The sequence below is a fragment of the Poromitra crassiceps genome (genome assembly GCF_964638095.1).
Source record: "Poromitra crassiceps genome assembly, chromosome: 12".
In the NCBI taxonomy this organism is placed as follows: Eukaryota; Metazoa; Chordata; class Actinopteri; order Beryciformes; family Melamphaidae; genus Poromitra; species Poromitra crassiceps.
Genome location: NC_139632.1, coordinates 2279400 through 2299603, shown reverse-complemented (window position 1 = coordinate 2299603; position 20204 = coordinate 2279400). Strand labels below are relative to the sequence as shown.

Sequence of the window (20204 nt, the reverse complement as noted above, 5' to 3'; positions counted from 1 at the left end):
TGGGCTCCTTGGCCCCTGAAATGGGACATTAAGACAGAATCATCCTAGTTTAGTTGGGACGATATCAAGGTGTTGTATTTGTGGTCTGAATGTGTTTGGATGGCTTTTAAACTACCTGATCTTCCAGCCGGAGCTTCCTGTAAATGAGGTGTTTGCTGCTCTTATCAATGAGACGTTACAGGAGATGAGGCAGGCCTGCCTGTGCAGGTTCAGCCGCATCGTTATCAGGTGCTGCTGATCTTTGGACAGTTGCTCCCTGTAGAACTTTGCTAACTTCGCAAACTCTTTTTCACTTACTTTCTTTTATTGTGACTAGAAATATTGCACGCTTCTCATCCCTCGCTGCCTCGCATGCTGTGCGGCCTCGCCTCATCCCTCGCTGCCTCGCATGCTGTGCGGCCTCGCCCACAATCAGGGACGCCGCTAGGGCGCGGCTTAAGTCCACCCAAGAATTGTCTTAGCCCGACCTTAGCCCTAGCACAGAAATGACGGTGCTGAATAAGCCTGGAACGGAGTTAGCTGTGCGCTAGTTCACTCGCTGCACGGGCACGTGCGCTCAACTGCCACCGCTCATTTTTACCGTGCCTCGTTGGTTTGCCCTCGAGGTCACAGATGCACGGCCTCGACGCTGTGCGGGCTCGCAGACGCACGCCTGCTCGTCTGGCAAGCGCAAATGAGCCGTGGTTACGGCGCACCTTATTATCGTAGTGAGATAGGCTACTGTAGTATGTTATTTTAATCAATTGTATGCAAACGTCACTCACTTCCTCCTGTTGAATCCTGTATCAGTATTATTCATAACATCATAATACACCATGGCCCTGTGGCAGCCACATTTTTCTCATGTAACTGAACATTGTATTGGTTGCTGTCAGGTTAAACATATCTGCGAAATGTCAACTTTCAGGAACTACCACAATAATCCGATAACTGGGAATAATCTGATTTACACGTTTACATGCACTTTAGTAGCGGGAACTCTCCTCAGAGTCTGTGAGTGGACATTGAGTGCGTTTACATGCACAATAATAAACTGTTTATGATCGGATTTCTAGAGCTACCTGATTATCAAGTGTCATGTAAACAGCATCCTTGATCAGATAAAGGCCGTTATCAGTTTATGAGAAAATCAATAAACACACCTAGATTACTGCTGAGTCATCAGGTTTAAACACACCTAGATTACTGCTGAGTCATCAGGTTTAAACACACCTAGATTACTGCTGAGTCATCAGGTTTAAACACACCTAGATTACTGCTGAGTCATCCTGGTTTAAACACACCTAGATTACTGCTGAGTCATCAGGTTTAAACACAGCTAGATTACTGCTGAGTCATCAGGTTTAAACACACCTAGATTACTGCTGAGTCATCAGGTTTAAACACACCTAGATTACTGCTGAGTCATCAGGTTTAAACACACCTACTGTAGATTACTGCTGAGTCATCAGGTTTAAACACACCTAGATTACTGCTGAGTCATCCTGGTTTAAACACAGCTAGATTACTGCTGAGTCATCAGGTTTAAACACACCTAGATCAGTGCTGAGTCATCAGGTTTAAACACACCTAGATTACTGCTGAGTCATCAGGTTTAAACACACCTAGGTTACTGCTGCATCATCAGGTTTATTCATTGCAGTCACTGCCCACTCACACACTTTGAGGTGAGTTCCTGCTATTTACTAAGTGCATGTAAACGTGGAAATCAGATTATTGCCAGTTACCTGATTATTCTCAGTTATCTGTTTATTGTGGGCATGTAAACGCACTCATTGAGATTGGTCCATGTGCGCTGAATAAAACTTTTGATTCAGTAAAAAGCGAAGTGTGTTTAGCTGATTTCTCATAATGTGATAATGGCCTTTATCTGATGAAGCTGATAGGATTCTGCTGCTACTTGAATCATCTGCTAACTCCATCAATCCCATCATGATGGCTTTATTAGTGTGCGAGCGTGTAAACAGCTTCCTCTCTGATCATCTCTTTATTAGTGTTTATTAATGTAAACAGCTTCCTCTGTGATCGTCTCTTTATTAGTGTTTATTAATGTAAACAGCTTCCTCTCTGATCGTCTCTTTATTAGTGTTTATTAATGTAAACAGCTTCCTCTCTGATCGTCTCTTTATTAGTGTTTATTAATGTAAACAGCTTCCTCTGTGATCGTCTCTTTATTAGTGTTTATTAATGTAAACAGCTTCCTCTGTGATCGTCTCTTTCTCACAATCTTTATTCCAAGGATAAACGTGATTACACAGGAGTGTTAAAGGCATAACACAAAATGTAATTAAAACTTGCTTCGCTGCCATTTTGCAATTGGTAAAGAAATAAAATATTGGGCCGACTTGAGAGCAGTGGTTTTGCGCGTGTGTGTGTGTGTGTGTGTTATTGCTACTGTCTCAGCTCCTGAGGGATTTATGAACAACGTCAAGTCCCCTCTGAAGACCGGAGTGTCTTCACTGCCTCATAAAGCTAATGCTCCTTGACTGAGTGGCACAGCCAGACACACTCTCTCTCTCTCTATGTGCCACAGATCAAGCTAAGAACAACCTCTCCATTTCTGCTCTCCTAGCCTAATGTGCCCGCCTTACTCCACCGCACACACACCCATAGGACCATCTCCATTCAGTGAGATGGCAGCTAAAGTGTGGGTGATTGTAATGGAAAATACTAACATTGTCCCTAATGGCTTCCCATCCCAGGAGAGTTTTAAAACGTATGTAAATGTATGTAAAACCAACGGAAACATATTTACAATGTCACAGGGTAATCACAAAATGAGGACATGGCGCGCTGGCCTTGTAGATGGAAGCGCCATGTGTCATTAGTCTCCTCTATGACTTTTCTGTTTCTTGTTATGGCATCGAGGCAATAATCACTCACAATAAGATGGAAATGGTTTGTGCACATCTGTGGCACGGTGATGGAGGGTGAAGAAGGTGGAGAAGGTGAAGAAGGTGAAGAAGGTGGAGAGAGATATTTCTGTGCCGATAGTTGATGAGATGCCATGAAGATGCAGCACATTGTGAATATATCTTTTTAACCAACATCTCAGGAAATAGTCCATTAAACAGTACAAAGATATTCTCCTGGTTTTATTTTTGGAAGAATTTGAAGAGGATTGTGAATGTGTATTTACAGTGTAGGCTTTTACTTTATAGGGTTGAAAAGCTGTAAAGGTCAAATCAAATGCATATCACATTACAGAAATGATCATGATAAATCTGATAAAATGATGAGTAGGGGAAGTGAGAGCTAAACAATGGGTTGTAGTGACATCTAGTGGACAGAAGCCACAGGCACGAGTTGTGGCAAAGGGAGCCACAGTCACGTGGCGACAGGGCCGCTGGAAGTCACTTTAAGCAGGGGGTGCTGGGAGGAAGGGACTCTTTGAAAAAAAAAAAAAAAAAAAACGTTTTATTTCTTTTTGCCATATTTAGAGGAATATCTCATTTTAAATTAACATTAGGATACTGTTGTGATGTAATTATTCAGTATTTTCTCCTTTTCTCACTCATTCAGAGCAAAGAGGGAGATATATAGCATGATGATAATGCTCTATATCTCCCTATTTGCTCTGAATACACCAGTTAACATGACACAGACTTAACATGATAGAAATATTATCAGCAAACTTAATGACTAGACTAATTATTCTGATCTGAATGGCATATATCAAGAAACATTGACTCCTCTCTTTGCTGTAGTGGGAGGTGCATTTTTGAGTAGGCTATTAACACATTCAGTGCCAAGGACGTCTGTGCACGTCCTAAAAAAAAGTAACGTTCAGTGCCAAGGACGTCTGTGGACGTCCTAAAATCATAATTCATATTATTCCATAATTCTGCTGTTTAAGGTCGTACCCAGCCAGTGAGCATGAATCCCTTCAAGGGATCACACGGCGCCACCTTAAACATCGTCACAGGAGCTGCTCCACCCACCTCAGATCCTTTACTTTGTACAGGAGACAGCGGAGAAAGCCGTGGAAACCGATGCATGCTTTCTGCCAGAGCCTATATATTGCTCCGTCTACAGCGAGAGTGGGCTCGGCTGCATCCGCGCTCACAACTGAGCTCTTATGCTTCTATCTATCTCCACACGATTTCCTAGAAAGGCAGCATCCGAAGCCGAACGGGCCAAGCCTTTTCGTTCAGTCGCGTTTGCCAGCGCGCATCATTTCCTTGATGCCCATCAAGGAAATGATGCGCGCAGCAAAGCTGGGATCTGTCCGGGGCAAAAACGAGTCGAGAAAGCAAACTCTGTGCGTGTGGGAGGAGCCCGCAGCTCAGAGGTGGAGAGGGGGGGGGGGGGGGAGAGGGGTGTGTGGCTGCACAGAAACCACACCACACGCCACCACATCAGAAAACACCAGCCAGAATCAGTGAATGTGCTCGAAATTAGAGTGCAAAAGGTATTCATAAAAGGGGCTATATCTTGGAAAGAAAAAAAAAACGACAGAAAACCCATGAAAGTGCACTTTTTTGAGAGGCTGTAATTTCATAATGGAACTGTCTAGAAACAAAATTTCTTCTTTGGAAGAAGCAGGAGTGTTCAATCTTTCATTAAAGTCCAGCCCCGTTAATATAGCCATAATAGAAAAAATTCTATAGCTGTTTTCAACTGAATGGAAGTGAATCTGGCACAGGCTCCAGACAATTTTACTGAAGCGCTGTGGCACTGAATGTGTTAAAATAGCATGTCAAGTTCACATTTCTTTATTGCCAGATTAAACAATTCGTATTGGTTGTTGGTTGGTTCAACACAACATGTGCGCGCATGCGCGCTTCTTCTTCTTCTCTAGCCTACAAGCATGTAACTTCCTTGATTGTTATTGTTGAATTCTATTTAAATAGGCTACATTTTCAGTATATCAATAATGCAATCATTTCCTGAAACATTCTTAAACAAGAAAGGAACATAGTGCACTGCAAAATATTTGTAATTACATTTGTAAAAAAAAACAAAAAAAAACTTTTTTTTGTTTTCGGAAAAAATCTAGGGGGTGCCTACTTCCCGCGGCCCTGCGTGGCGAGGACCACAGTCACGTGGCGAGGGACTATATGCACCACCTTCTGGTTCATGCCCCTTGCACACTGATTTTTCCCCCCGCGTGATGTCACCTGCTGGTCGCTTGGTGCTGCAGCTTGATTGGCTGTCTTGCTGTTTTTCCGTCTTCAATTGGTCAATTTCAAATTGGCCCTTCCTCTTATCGCTGCCGTCCACCGCTCATCGCCTTGCAAAGCATGCTGGGATACCTGGCGACATATCAATACAAAATGAATGGGCAGCGCACCAGGTGTCTACATGCTGCAGTGTGTAGGGGGAGTTAGCGTCTACATGCTGCAGTGTGTAGGGGGAAGTTAGCGTATACACGCTGCAGTGTGTAGGGGGAGTTAGCGTCTACACGCTGCAGTGTGTAGGGGGAGTTAGTGTGTAGGGGGAGTTAGCGTCTACATGCTGCAGTGTGTAGGGGGAGTTAGCGTCTACACGCTGCAGTGTGTAGGGGGAGTTAGTGTGTAGGGGGAGTTAGTGTCTACATGCTGCAGTGTGTAGGGGGAGTTAGTGTGTAGGGGGAGTTAGCGTCTACACGCTGCAGTGTGTAGGGGGAGTTAGTGTCTACACGCTGCAGTGTGTAGGGGGAGTTAGTGTCTACACGCTGCAGTGTGTAGGGGGAGTTAGTGTCTACACGCTGCAGTGTGTAGGGGGAGTTAGTGTCTACATGCTGCAGTGTGTAGGGGGAGTTAGTGTGTAGGGGGAGTTAGTGTCTACACGCTGCAGTGTGTAGGGGGAGTTAGTGTGTAGGGGGAGTTAGTGTCTACACGCTGCAGTGTGTAGGGGGAGTTAGTGTGTAGGGGGAGTTAGTGTCTACATGCTGCAGTGTGTAGGGGGAGTTAGTGTGTAGGGGGAGTTAGTGTCTACACGCTGCAGTGTGTAGGGGGAGTTAGTGTCTACACGCTGCAGTGTGTAGGGGGAGTTAGTGTCTACACGCTGCAGTGTGTAGGGGGAGTTAGTGTCTACATGCTGCAGTGTGTAGGGGGAGTTAGTGTGTAGGGGGAGTTAGTGTCTACACGCTGCAGTGTGTAGGGGGAGTTAGTGTCTACACGCTGGAGTGTGTAGGGGGAGTTAGTGTCTACACGCTGCAGTGTGTAGGGGGAGTTAGTGTCTACACGCTGCAGTGTGTAGGGGGAGTTAGTGTCTACATGCTGCAGTGTGTAGGGGGAGTTAGCGTCTACATGCTGCAGTGTGTGGGGGAGTTAGTGTCTACATGCTGCAGTGTGTGGGGGAGTTAGTGTCTACATGCTGCAGTGTGTAGGGGGAGTTAGTGTCTACACGCTGCAGTGTGTAGGGGGAGTTAGTGTCTACATGCTGCAGTGTGTAGGGGGAGTTAGTGTCTACACGCTGCAGTGTGTAGGGGGAGTTAGTGTCTACATGCTGCAGTGTGTAGGGGGAGTTAGTGTCTACACGCTGCAGTGTGTAGGGGGAGTTAGTGTCTACACGCTGCAGTGTGTAGGGGGAGTTAGCGTCTACACGCTGCAGTGTGTAGGGGGAGTTAGTGTGTAGGGGGAGTTAGTGTCTACACGCTGCAGTGTGTAGGGGGAGTTAGTGTGTAGGGGGAGTTAGTGTCTACACGCTGCAGTGTGTAGGGGGAGTTAGTGTCTACACGCTGGAGTGTGTAGGGGGAGTTAGTGTCTACATGCTGCAGTGTGTAGGGGGAGTTAGTGTCTACATGCTGCAGTGTGTAGGGGGAGTTAGTGTCTACATGCTGCAGTGTGTAGGGGGAGTTAGCGTCTACACGCTGCAGTGTGTAGGGGGAGTTAGTGTGTAGGGGGAGTTAGTGTCTACACGCTGCAGTGTGTAGGGGGAGTTAGTGTCTACATGCTGCAGTGTGTAGGGGGAGTTAGTGTCTACAAGCTGCAGTGTGTAGGGGGAGTTAGTGTCTACACGCTGCAGTGTGTAGAGGAAGTTAGCGTCTACATGCTGCAGTGTGTAGGGGGAGTTAGTGTCTACACGCTGCAGTGTGTAGGGGGAGTTAGTGTCTACACGCTGCAGTGTGTAGGGGGAGTTAGTGTCTACACGCTGCAGTGTGTAGGGGGAGTTAGCGTCTACACGCTGCAGTGTGTAGGGGGAGTTAGCGTCTACACGCTGCAGTGTGTAGGGGGAGTTAGTGTCTACATGCTGCAGTGTGTAGGGGGAGTTAGTGTCTACACGCTGCAGTGTGTAGGGGGAGTTAGTGTGTAGGGGGAGTTAGTGTCTACACGCTGCAGTGTGTAGGGGGAGTTAGCGTCTACACGCTGCAGTGTGTAGGGGGAGTTAGCGTCTACATGCTGCAGTGTGTAGGGGGAGTTAGTGTGTAGGGGGAGTTAGCGTCTACACGCTGCAGTGTGTAGGGGGAGTTAGCGTCTACACGCTGCAGTGTGTAGGGGGAGTTAGCGTCTACACGCTGCAGTGTGTAGGGGGAGTTAGTGTGTAGGGGGAGTTAGTGTCTACACGCTGCAGTGTGTAGGGGGAGTTAGTGTGTAGGGGGAGTTAGTGTCTACACGCTGCAGTGTGTAGGGGGAGTTAGCGTCTACACGCTGCAGTGTGTAGGGGGAGTTAGCGTCTACATGCTGCAGTGTGTAGGGGGAGTTAGTGTGTAGGGGGAGTTAGCGTCTACACGCTGCAGTGTGTAGGGGGAGTTAGCGTCTACACGCTGCAGTGTGTAGGGGGAGTTAGCGTCTACACGCTGCAGTGTGTAGGGGGAGTTAGTGTCTACATGCTGCAGTGTGTAGGGGGAGTTAGCATCTCCACGCTGCAGTGTGTAGGGGGAGTTAGTGTCTACATGCTGCAGTGTGTAGGGGGAGTTAGTGTGTAGGGGGAGTTAGTGTCTACACGCTGCAGGGAGTTAGTGTCTACACGCTGCAGTGTGTAGGGGGAGTTAGCGTCTACACGCTGCAGTGTGTAGGGGGAGTTAGCGTCTACACGCTGCAGTGTGTAGGGGAGTTAGCGTCTACATGCTGCAGTGTGTAGGGGGAGTTAGCGTCTACACGCTGCAGTGTGTATGGGGAGTTAGTGTGTAGGGGGAGTTAGTGTCTACACGCTGCAGTGTGTAGGGGGAGTTAGTGTGTAGGGGGAGTTAGTGTCTACACGCTGGAGTGTGTAGGGGGAGTTAGTGTCTACACGCTGCAGTGTGTAGGGGGAGTTAGTGTCTACACGCTGCAGTGTGTAGGGGGAGTTAGCGTCTACATGCTGCAGTGTGTAGGGGGAGTTAGTGTGTAGGGGGAGTTAGTGTCTACACGCTGCAGTGTGTAGGGGGAGTTAGTGTGTAGGGGGAGTTAGTGTCTACACGCTGCAGTGTGTAGGGGGAGTTAGTGTCTACACGCTGCAGTGTGTAGGGGGAGTTAGTGTCTACACGCTGCAGTGTGTAGGGGGAGTTAGTGTGTAGGGGGAGTTAGTGTCTACACGCTGCAGTGTGTAGGGGGAGTTAGTGTGTAGGGGGAGTTAGTGTCTACACGCTGCAGTGTGTAGGGGGAGTTAGCATCTACATGCTACAGTGTGTAGGGGGAGTTAGTGTCTACACGCTGCAGTGTGTAGGGGGAGTTAGTGTCTACACACTGCAGTGTGTAGGGGGAGTTAGTGTCTACACACTGTAGCGTGTAGATGCTAACTCCCCCTACACACTGCAGTGTGTAGGGGGAGTTAGTGTCTACATGCTGCAGTGTGTAGGGGGAGTTAGCATCTACACGCTACAGTGTGTAGGGGGAGTTAGTGTCTACACGCTGCAGTGTGTAGGGGGAGTTAGTGTCTACACACTGCAGTGTGTAGGGGGAGTTAGTGTCTACACGCTGCAGTGTGTAGGGGGAGTTAGCATCTACACGCTGCAGTGTGTAGGGGGAGTTAGCGTCTACACGCTGCAGTGTGTAGGGGGAGTTAGCGTCTACACACTGCAGTGTGTGCGAGGGGTCTTGCCCCCTGGGTATTTTTGGTGGATTGACATTCACAGACTGTATCCCAAGCAAAGTTAGCTAAAACATACCAGGAGACGCCATGTCTCTGATGTTGTTCTTCTGTCACTTCCTGTTGTGTTTGACCAGTTCTTCCACCTCCCTCATGAAACGCAGGCAGAGCTCGTCCTGCCAGGGCAGAGCGATACACTGAACAGCCACAGGCAAACCCTCGGCTCCGGACACCGCCTGCACACACACACACAGTCACAGCAGCCACTCAGCAGGGGAGGAATACTCCGATTATGTAGAAGAAGAAGAGCGTGCACATCAGCTCAGTGTATCAGGTGCAGGACAAAAAAAACGATCAACTTGAAAAATAAAGTAATGTCCGCACGCACACTGAATAACGCTCCCACGTCAGTCATTTATTAACATTTCGATCACACAAAGGATCTTCATCAGAACGAAGCAGGAAGTAGAAGGAGCTTCATCAGAATGGAGCAGGAAGTAGGAGGAGCACTCATATACAGCAGAACTCATCCCAATTGGTGGAGAGAAAACAGGGCAGGTGAGTACACTCATGCCAATCAAGGATCATATAGACCAATAAAGGAAACACAATATCTCATTCTATATTTAAGTACAGAGTGCTTCGAGCTTCACTGCAGAAGGCTGACCTCAACAATACACAAATGCAATCGCAAAATAGAAAAACAATCAGACAATTCAAATATACAGTAGAATATACTAGATTAAATCAGTGTAATCAGTGTAGGAAATTTAATGGGGCAAATAGGAACAATTCTTAGAAAGATTTAGTCTAGAAGAGACATCAATTAGGCAAAGGCACAAGAATTATACAGTAGAAAACAGTAGCAATAATTGTAAATATTTTATAGTTTATAAACAGATATAAAATGAATGAATTTAGAAGGTGGGGGGGGTAATTAAGATTAAGATTGATTTCTCACCCGTTTGAATAACTTGTCCCAAAAGTCCTTAAAGTTGCCTTTATAGTGTTTGAGTTCCTCCTCATCCTCGGCCGTTACCGTGGAAACGGGTACAACACCGGTGGGAAAGTTGAGGACATTATAGAGCATGGTGTAGGACACAGCACCTGGCAGGAGAGACAAACAATGTAACACTACATTCAATGTATTATAATAGACTTTATATTACAGCAAAAATACCCAAGAGGGCGCTCTTTACCACCATTATGGGTATGACAGGATTTGAACAGTAAGTGCACACAGACTCACTGGACAGAGCAGACAAAGAGGGAGAAGCCGGAGTGAACCAGGACGTTAACCCATTGATACCTGATGCACCACCGTGCAGTGTAGTGCACCACCGTGCAGTGTAGTTCACCACCGTGCAGTGTAGTGTGCCACCGTGCAGTGTAGTGCACCACCGTGCAGTGTAGTTCACCACCGTGCAGTGTAGTGCGCCACCGTGCAGTGTAGTGCACCACCGTGCAGTGTAGTGCACCACCGTGCAGTGTAGTGCACCACCGTGCAGTGTAGTGTGCCATCGTGCAGTGTAGTGCACCACCGTGCAGTGTAGTTCACCACCGTGCAGTGTAGTGTGCCACCGTGCAGTGTAGTGCACCACCGTGCAGTGTAGTTCACCACCGTGCAGTGTAGTGTGCCATCGTGCAGTGTAGTGCACCACCGTGCAGTGTAGTGCACCACCGTGCAGTGTAGTGCACCACCGTGCAGTGTAGTTCACCACCGTGCAGTGTAGTGTGCCACCGTGCAGTGTAGTGCACCATCGTGCAGTGTAGTGCACCATCGTGCAGTGTAGTGCACCATCGTGCAGTGTAGTGCACCATTGTGCAGTGTAGTGCACCATCGTGCAGTGTAGTGCACCATTGTGCAGTGTAGTGCACCATTGTGCAGTGTAGTGCGCCACCGTGCAGTGTAGTGCACCACCGTGTAGTGTAGTGCACCACCGTGTAGTGCACCACCGTGCAGTGTAGTGCACCACCGTGCAGTGTAGTTCACCACCGTGCAGTGTAGTGCACCATCGTGCAGTGTAGTGCACCACCGTGCAGTGTAGTGCACCACCGTGCAGTGTAGTTCACCACCGTGCAGTGTAGTGCACCATCGTGCAGTGTAGTGCACCACCGTGCAGTGTAGTTCACCACCGTGCAGTGTAGTGCACCATCGTGCAGTGTAGTGCACCATTGTGCAGTGTAGTGCACCACCGTGCAGTGTAGTGCACCACCGTGCAGTGTAGTGCACCATTGTGCAGTGTAGTGCACCACCGTGCAGTGTAGTGCACCACCGTGCAGTGTAGTGCACCACCGTGCAGTGTAGTGCACCACCGTGCAATGTAGTGCACCATCGTGCAGTGTAGTGCACCATCGTGCAGTGTAGTGCACCACCGTGCAGTATAGTGCACCACCGTGCAGTGTAGTGCACCACCGTGCAGTGTAGTGCACCACCGTGCAATGTAGTGCACCATCGTGCAGTGTAGTGCACCATCGTGCAGTGTAGTTCACCACCGTGCAGTGTAGTGCACCACCGTGCAGTGTAGTGCACCACCGTGCAGTGTAGTTCACCACCGTGCAGTGTAGTGCACCACCGTGCAGTGTAGTGCACCACCGTGCAGTGTAGTTCACCACCGTGCAGTGTAGTGCACCACCGTGCAGTGTAGTGCACCACCGTGCAGTGTAGTTCACCACCGTGCAGTGTAGTGCACCACCGTGCAGTGTAGTGCACCACCGTGCAGTGTAGTGCACCACCGTGCAGTGTAGTTCACCACCGTGCAGTGTAGTGTGCCACCGTGCAGTGTAGTGCACCGTATCAGTATACTGTGCATTATTACCAAGGACTTATGGGTATTACTGCTATATTAACACACAACTGAGGAGTGGATCATACAAGTGAGCTTATATATATTATTATTATTATTGTTATTATTATGCTATATTAACACACAACTGAGGAGTGGATCATACAGGTGAGCTTATATATATTATTATTATTATTATTATACTATATTAACACACAAATGAGGAGTGGATCATACAGGTGAGCTTATATATATTATTAGATAATGAGGAGTGGATCATACAGGTGAGCTTATATATATTATTAGATAATGAGGAGTGGATCATACAGGTGAGCTGGCCACAGTACAAGAAGTTGTAGGCCGGTCCGAGCATGGGGCACAGCAGCACGTCCATCTCACGAATCCTCCACTCTGCTATAGTGTCCTGGATGTAGTCCTGATCAAAACAAACACATACATGCTCAGGCATTACTGCTGGACAAGCCAGTCACAGCTGGGTCAGAACTCATTCAAAGGTGTGTCTGTACCTCAACGCTGCTATGCTGTTTCCACAGATTTGCAACAGACCTAAAAGCAAGACAGGGAGAGAGGATCAGTTAGGTACATTAACAAAGACTAGAGCACAATCTAAACAACTTCTAGATTTTTCTCACCCAACTCCACGGAGACCAGCAAGGCTTTCAGCGATACGAGGATACTGGGAAAGAAGATGGAGAAGAGAAGAGGATAGAGAACATAGTCAACTATCATTATGGATGAAACATACAATATCTGTGCAAGTTCATCTTCTACTCAGAAGCATCTGTAGCTTCTGTAGTGGACTAACAGTACCATGCACTGAAACACTTTGATTTGACTCTATTCTATGTATTCAATTTGCTATAATGTTAGATGATTTGATTGTCATTGCTGTTGTTTACGCCAAATGTTGATTTGAAGTGCTGTCTCTGTCAATTGTTTATTTGGGCGCTTGCCAGACAATGAGGCAGAATTCTATATTTCTAGTTAAGGGGACATTCACACCAAAAGCGCTTTTTTCACTCAGAACGTTATGAAAATCATGTCAAGAGCGCTTCCATTGCTCACCACTGTGTGAAAAATGTCAAGGGTCGGAGGAGGGCACACTGTCTCATGCCTTCTGGTTCTGCCCTTCACTGACGGGATTCTGGGCCAGAATATTTGACTGGTACTTTAAGGCCTACGGGGGTGGCCCTTCAGCCAGAGGCAGAACTCGCCATCTTCGGCTGCTCAGAGTCCTCTCTGAACTTCCCTACAGCTGTGCAACAGTCTCTGACACTGGGGATAACTGTTGCCAAAAAACAAATTCTGAAGTAATGGAAATCTCCCTCTCCACCCTCTTTCCAATTGTGGTTGACGGACATGACCTCTGTTATACGCATGGAGAGACTTAGGTTCCTGAGAACCAATGCACTTAGAAAGTTTGTGACTATCTGGGACCCGTTTTTGGTCTACCTCAACGAGGCTAGGGGTGACGGGTGACTCGCCCGGCTGGCTTCCCATAGACCCCTTGAGTGAGATCCCAGGTATATCGTTTACAAGAACATAAGCACCTTAGGTGGCTGGCGGCACTACTTTGTAATGTTGATTATATTTTTGTGTTTTGTTTTTCCTTTCTTTGCCCTGTGTCTGAGCCTGTTTGTCTTGTTTGTGTTCTATACAAATTTAAAACATGAAAAAGAAAAAGAAAAAAAAAGGACATTGTGCATAAAACACAGCGCACGGAGCAGTTTTTTTGTATTTCGTTTTGTTCCCCCCTGTAGTCGCGCACAGTACAGATAGCAGCACAACGACCACATGGACGGTAGCCAGCTGGTTTTGTCTGTTTGATGTTGTTCACTGTCAACATAAAAGCCAGATTATTGCCAATTCTGGCAGCAGCGGAGGTTGAGAATCCCTCGCGAGGAGAGAAGGTAGGAGGAGTGGAAAAGACGAGCAGCGCGCTTTTCCTCTGGGGCCAGTTGCACCAACTGGTCTTACACTGGTCTTAAGCTAAGTTGGTCGTAACTTTACGACCTAACAGCTACGCCGGTTGCACCAAGACGGCTTAAGCCTTCTTTTCACTACGCCCAGGCGTAACTCCTACGCCTGGTCAGGAGGAGGCGTAGCGCCTGCCTGTAACAGAGATCTCCGTGTCTTATCAGTGGAGACCTTTTTGAGTCCTTACCGTCATCGTCGTAACACAGCCAGTTCTCCGTCTTTTGAAGCATGATGTTAGATTACAACGAACTAGTTGTGTGGCTTAGCCTTCCCAAATGTTGCCGTTAATTTTTTTAGAATTTAATACATAGAATTGGGAACGTTACATTCAATTTCATTCAGACTGTCTGTCTGGCTCAATCGCCTCCATTTTCCCCCCGGAGCGAGGGAGGGTGGGAGGAGTGTAGTGTAGTGATGCACTTACAGTAGTGGCTGAGAGAGCGTAGTGGCACAGTGCACCCCAAGCAGGTCGCGAGGCACACATCATCCAATCAGGGTGCATTCCCTGGCAATTCACATGGACGCGCATCGCTACGACCGGCGTAGTTAAGACCAGACGTAAACCCTGTTGGTGCAACAGGCGTAAGTCCACTCTAAAGACTGGTCTTAACTAAGACCGACGTAGGAGTTACGACCAGGCATAGTTAAGACCAGTTGTTGCAACCGGCCCCTGATGTTCAACTTTTTTCAGCTTAAAAACGCCCACAGCGCTCCTCCAAAAAAGGCGAGACGCCACCAGCGTTTAAACGTTCATTAAAAGAGGAGCACGTTTAGCGCGTCCTTACATAGAGAATGAATTGCAGAAAGACGCTGGCAGCTCCAAAAAGGCTTTTGGTGTGAATGGCCCCTGAGGCTGTATTGATGTGAGAACTCACGAGTGGCTTGAGGAGGATGGACAGCAGCTTCTTCACTGAGCCAGGCAGAGAGTAAGTGAACACCTGTGAGGAGAGACAGGGGTCCACAACATCTTCCTTCCTAAAACAACAGCAAGAACAGACAACTGACAAACTCTGCTTCTTTTGATACAATGAGCAAATGAGCCCTTTGCTAGATGCAGTTGTAAAATGCTGTATCAGATTTGGAGTAGTAGTTTTTATATATATAGATATAGAGTAGGGATGGGCATCGAATTTTGAATTTCCGAATAATCGTTGTTATTATCAAGGTCGACTTTTATTATTGGAAGTCGAAATTCAAAGATTTTTTTTTTTTTTTTTTCTTTTCTTTTTTTTGTGAGTGAAATGTTGCATTGTCTCCCCTGATTCTAAGTATAGTCGAATCACTTGGTATGAGCAAGTAAAACAATTTTTATAAGCATTTTAAGCAAGGTTTATGGAAAAATGAATGGCGGATGAAATCCCATGAAGAGGGAGAGGGGGTGACTTTGGCACCCCTTTGGCACTCAGACCTGAGCCTACTAAATATTTAATGAACCACTCATGATTGTCAAAACTGTTTTTTATTTTCGAAAATGTCAATGTCATGTAACATGTTCTTTACTTCAGTGGTGCAATGCTTGTTTGAGCTAAAAATCCACAGCAGAAGCTTTTTCTATTAATTAACACATTGAGTGCCAGTCGTTTTTTCAATGCTGTAGGTAGGTTGTGCCAGGGGGGTTTTTGAGGATTCTGGCTCATTTTACAAGAGCCGAGGATTATTTTCTGTTAGGACTTCGTGAACACCAATCATCTAAAAAGAACTAATAGAATGTGTGCTTTCTCTGTCTAAAAGAGTTAGTTTGTAGAGTTGTAGTATGTAGATATTAGCCGTTGAATACAGCATGGTTTCAGCGTCTGAGAAGGAAAGCTGAGAAAAATGCAGTTTTGTGAAATTCAATCAAACAGGCAGAACAGTCACTTTAACCATTTATTTTTGGCATCAGTGAGACATCAGACATCTGAACAATAGTTGTTTTCAATAATGGAGGAATAATACAATAATAAAATAAATAAATGTCAAAATAAATACAAAACAAGAGCAGACCACAGGTCACTCAGCTTTTTTTTTTTTTTTATCGTTTCTTTTTTTTTATAGGTTTTTTCGGTTAGTGATCAAACCGGTTTGGGCTCGTACACCGAATCCAGAACTGCTCCAAAATGTAATGGGTACTTCCTTGGCCCATGTTACACCCATCCACAAAGTTACATGAAAATCGGCAGGTACTTTTTATGTATTCCTGCTAGCTAGCAAACAATCAAACAAAGAGCAAAAACAATCCCTGGCAGGTTTTTTTTTTTTACGACCCATGCCTACTCAGCGCCAGCGCCGCTGAGCAAGGTTCTTGTCTGAGTGGTACTCCTCATAGCAGCTACCCCTGTGTAATGCGACCCTACATTTGACACACATGTAGCGTGTCTCTCTTCTAAGATCTTTCTTTGCACAAACGCTACACCTCCTCGTTGGGGCATCTTTTTTGGGTGTGGCTGGTATGAGGACCATTACATGGCCCGCTAGATTGACCTCCAGCCTGCATTGAGGGTCCAGGTATGGTCGCCGGGGCATGGTTGCAGGTTGGTCACTGCCCCCCGCCCCCACCTCCTCCCCGCCACCCCCCACCTCCTCCCAGCCAGCCCCCACCTCCTCCCCGCCACCCCCCACCACAGGTCTGGTCCATGCACCGACAACACTCAGGATGAAATCCAGCAATGTTTTACACTTTCTCTGGCGTTTAGCTGGGTGTTTAGCTTTGTACAGAACAAAGGCGTTATAAAAAGACATCTGAAACATGTACATGACAAATTTGAAGGGCCACCTGTACGGCAACCATTTTAGGGCATCCTCGTCAGTCAGAGTATAGGCTATCGTTCCTCAGTCTAAAGCGTTGTCAGTTGTCATGTCTCCTATAGTAAACCGTCGAGTGTGCTCTGAAACACCTTCAGTCCTCACACAAAAACGCTGTCATTCCTCCTGCCTCACTAAAAACGTTGTCGATCCTCCTGCAGACTAGCTGTCAGACATCACTCAAACTAGCTGTCAGGCATCACTCCTCACGTCTCACACAAAAACGTTGTCGATCCTCCTGCAGACTAGTTGTCAGACATCACTCAAACTAGCTGTCAGGCATCACGCCTCACACAAAAACGTTGTCGATCGTCCTGCAGACTAGTTGTCAGACATCACTCAAACTAGCTGTCAGGCATCACTCCTCACGTCTCACACAAAAACTTTGTCGATCCTCCTGCAGACTAGTTGTCAGACATCACTCAAACTAGCTGTCAGGCATCACGCCTCACACAAAAACGTTGTCGATCGTCCTGCAGACTACTTGTCAGACATCACTCAAACTAGCTGTCAGGCATCACGCCTCACGTCTCACACAAAAACGTTGTCGATCGTCCTGCAGACTAGTTGTCAAGCATCACTCAAACTAGCTGTCAGGCATCACATGAAAACGCTGTCATTCGTTGTTTTTGGTTGTTCTTCCGTGTGGGGAAAGAATGCCTGTGAAGTTAGCAACAATTTTTTACAACTTCACTTCCGGTTGAATGCTTTTTGCCTTTCAAAATAAAAGCATGCGTTTTTTTGATATTTACAATAGATTAAAGTAGTAATCTATGAGACCCAATATAATTAACATAGTAACACTAAGAGGAACATCTAGTTTAATTGACAATAGACTATATATATATTTATATATATATATTTATATTTCTTGAAATTCTTTCAACACAAAGACCGGAAGGCTAAATTTGGACACATGTAAATTAAACATAAAAAGTTAAATGGCTTTAAGGTAGATTCCTAGGATACTTCTTTATTGAATGGGAAAGCATGTGAGGTCGAGGAACCATCTTTGGTGGCAAATGTGGAATTTAGGCATGCAGCAGAGGCCATTCTTCAGAATGCTGAATTGTCATCGTCAGTGGATGAGTGTCTGGCTGGATATCTAATACTGTTGGATAGTCTCACCACTGCCATGGAAGAAAGGGATATTGCAAGACCATCTACATTTGCAGAGGCCAATATACATTCAGCTGGCTGACATAGGGCGCTAGCAGGCCAAGCACCAAGGTGTATAGGCTCATTTCCAACGCCAGTATCGGGCCAGGTCTACTCGCTTTCCTCCCCCCCCACCCCCACTGGGCAGTAAACATGACGATCTGGGTTGAATCTATACTTTTGACAACTGATTGGTCAGAGAGATTCGGGTTGAAAGGACATCACACACATCTTTGCTGCACAGACTTCTAAATGAATGGACTGCACTTTCAAGTAAATATGTCACTCCGCCTCTCTCATGGTCCTGATAACAGCCAGCTACTCTGCCTCTCTCTGATGGTCCTGATAACAGCCAGCCACTCTGCATCTTTTAACGTTTTGAAATTACATAAAGCCTTCACGTGATGAAAATGAGTATCAAGTATTTTGAGATTTTGACTTATTTGGTTACTTTAATCTCTGTTCATGAAACACAGGGGAAAGTATTTATTTTTATGGTCTTGTTGGAATGTCACTGTACAAAATACGTTGTGGAATGTTATGCCATTTGTTCTCACATTTTACTTTTAGACGCATAACAGATTAAAATACTCTATATACTATCTCAGTCATTCGAAAAGTTATGGGAGAGTTGATATGCATATTGGACAAAGTCAAATTCCACTGTGTTATGATTACTCACTGTATTAAAATGAACCTTTAATCTGGACACTTGGGCCTTGAACTGTAGCCTAGCCTATTCATAGCATTCCATGATGTCACATGCATTTCCTACCAATATGGTGCTTCACAATACACAGCTCATTGGCTGCTTTTGTCATTTGAGTGTAATCACCTGCCAATGGATTATAATCACCTGTTATTGACCTACAAAGGACAACTGTTATACTGAATTTTGGTGAATTATCTGTCTTAACCTCTGACAAAAACAAGAATTGAAAATAAAAATGGAAAAGATACATTGTCTTTTTAAATAAATAAATTGTAATAGGAGAGCACTCAAACTACTGCACCGTCAAACTGTTTACTTATTTGGATAGAAAATAATGTTTTGATGGAACTGGGGGTTTTAACTGTTTCTTCCTAACTGCAGCTGACGTCATCACTCATACACATGACTTGTGTATCTAAATTTTGCAAATAACTTCACAAGACCAAAACCTTCCATTTTGCTTAATGTGTATCACCTCTACTTGCTATTCTTTGGATGTCTTCCAAGAGGCCATAACCAAGGCTATTGGAGAAGTCAAATGTTTTCTGCACACACCCTACATTGTTTGGATATCTTATGCCTGATGGAACAACAGTTTACCATTAAATAATTAAATAAGCTTTCCCATTCAATAAAGAAGTATCCTAGGAATCTACCTTAAAGCCATTTAACTTTTTATGTTTAATTTACATGTGTCCAAATTTAGCCTTCCGGTCTTTGTGTTGAAAGAATTTCAAGAAATATAAATATATACGGTATATATAAATATATATATAGTCTATTGTCAATTAAACTAGATGTTCCTCTTAGTGTTACTATGTTAATTCTATTGGGTCTCATAGATTACTACTTTAATCTATTGTAAATATAAAAAAAACACGTGCTTTTATTTTGAAAGGCAGAAAGCATTCAACCGGAAGTGAAGTTGTAAAAAATTGTTGCTAACTTCACAGGCATTCTTTCCCCACACGGAAGAACAACCAAAAACAACGAATGACAGCGTTTTCATGTGATGCCTGACACCTAGTTTGAGTGATGCTTGACAACTAGTCTGCAGGACGATCGACAACGTTTTTGTGTGAGACGTGAGGCGTGATGCCTGACAGCTAGTTTGAGTGATGTCTGACAACTAGTCTGCAGGACGATCGACAACGTTTTTGTGTGAGACGTGAGGAGTGATGCCTGACAGCTAGCTTGAGTGATGTCTGACAACTAGTCTGCAGGACGATCAACATCGTTTTTGTGTGAGGCGTGATGCCTGACAGCTAGCTTGAGTGATGTCTGACAACTAGTCTGCAGGACGATCGACAACGTTTTTGTGTGAGACGTGAGGAGTGATGCCTGACAGCTAGTTTGAGTGATGTCTGACAACTAGACTGCAGGACGATCGACAACGTTTTTGTGTGAGGCGTGATGCCTGACAGCTAGTTTGAGTGATGTCTGACAACTAGTCTGCAGGAGGATCGACAACGTTTTTGTGTGAGACGTGAGGAGTGATGCCTGACAGCTAGTTTGAGTGATGTCTGACAACTAGTCTGCAGGAGGATCGACAACGTTTTTAGTGAGGCAGGAGGAATGACAGCGTTTTCGTGTGAGGACTGAAGGTGTTTCAGAGCACACTCGACGGTTTACTATAGGAGACATGACAACTGACAACGCTTTAGACTGAGGAACGATAGCCTATACTCTGACTGACGAGGATGCCCTAAAATGGTTGCCGTACACCTGGATGTCTTCCTGGCAAACGGATAGTACGCGATGTTCTGGTCCAATCTGTCGACCCCATTCATGTACTTGTTGTAGTCTACAACACACTTGGGTTTTGTGTGTGGGAC

At 45.8% G+C, this 20204-nt stretch overlaps 1 protein-coding gene across 1 annotated transcript in view; it reads right to left on the bottom strand.

Annotated features, from left to right (window-relative positions):
• Positions 1-4862: 4862 nt before the first annotated feature.
• faah (fatty acid amide hydrolase) overlaps positions 4863-20204 on the bottom strand; it is a gene marked incomplete at its 5' end in the record, with an annotated part of 35183 nt that continues 19841 nt past the window's right edge. Inside the window, 7 exons of the mRNA XM_083648307.1 lie at positions 4863-5255; positions 9014-9170; positions 9896-10041; positions 12048-12156; positions 12248-12287; positions 12374-12417; positions 14594-14693. Of these exons, the coding sequence (XP_083504433.1) occupies positions 9048-9170; positions 9896-10041; positions 12048-12156; positions 12248-12287; positions 12374-12417; positions 14594-14693 (562 nt within the window). The 3' untranslated portion in view covers positions 4863-5255; positions 9014-9047. The remainder of the gene's footprint in view (positions 5256-9013; positions 9171-9895; positions 10042-12047; positions 12157-12247; positions 12288-12373; positions 12418-14593; positions 14694-20204) is intronic.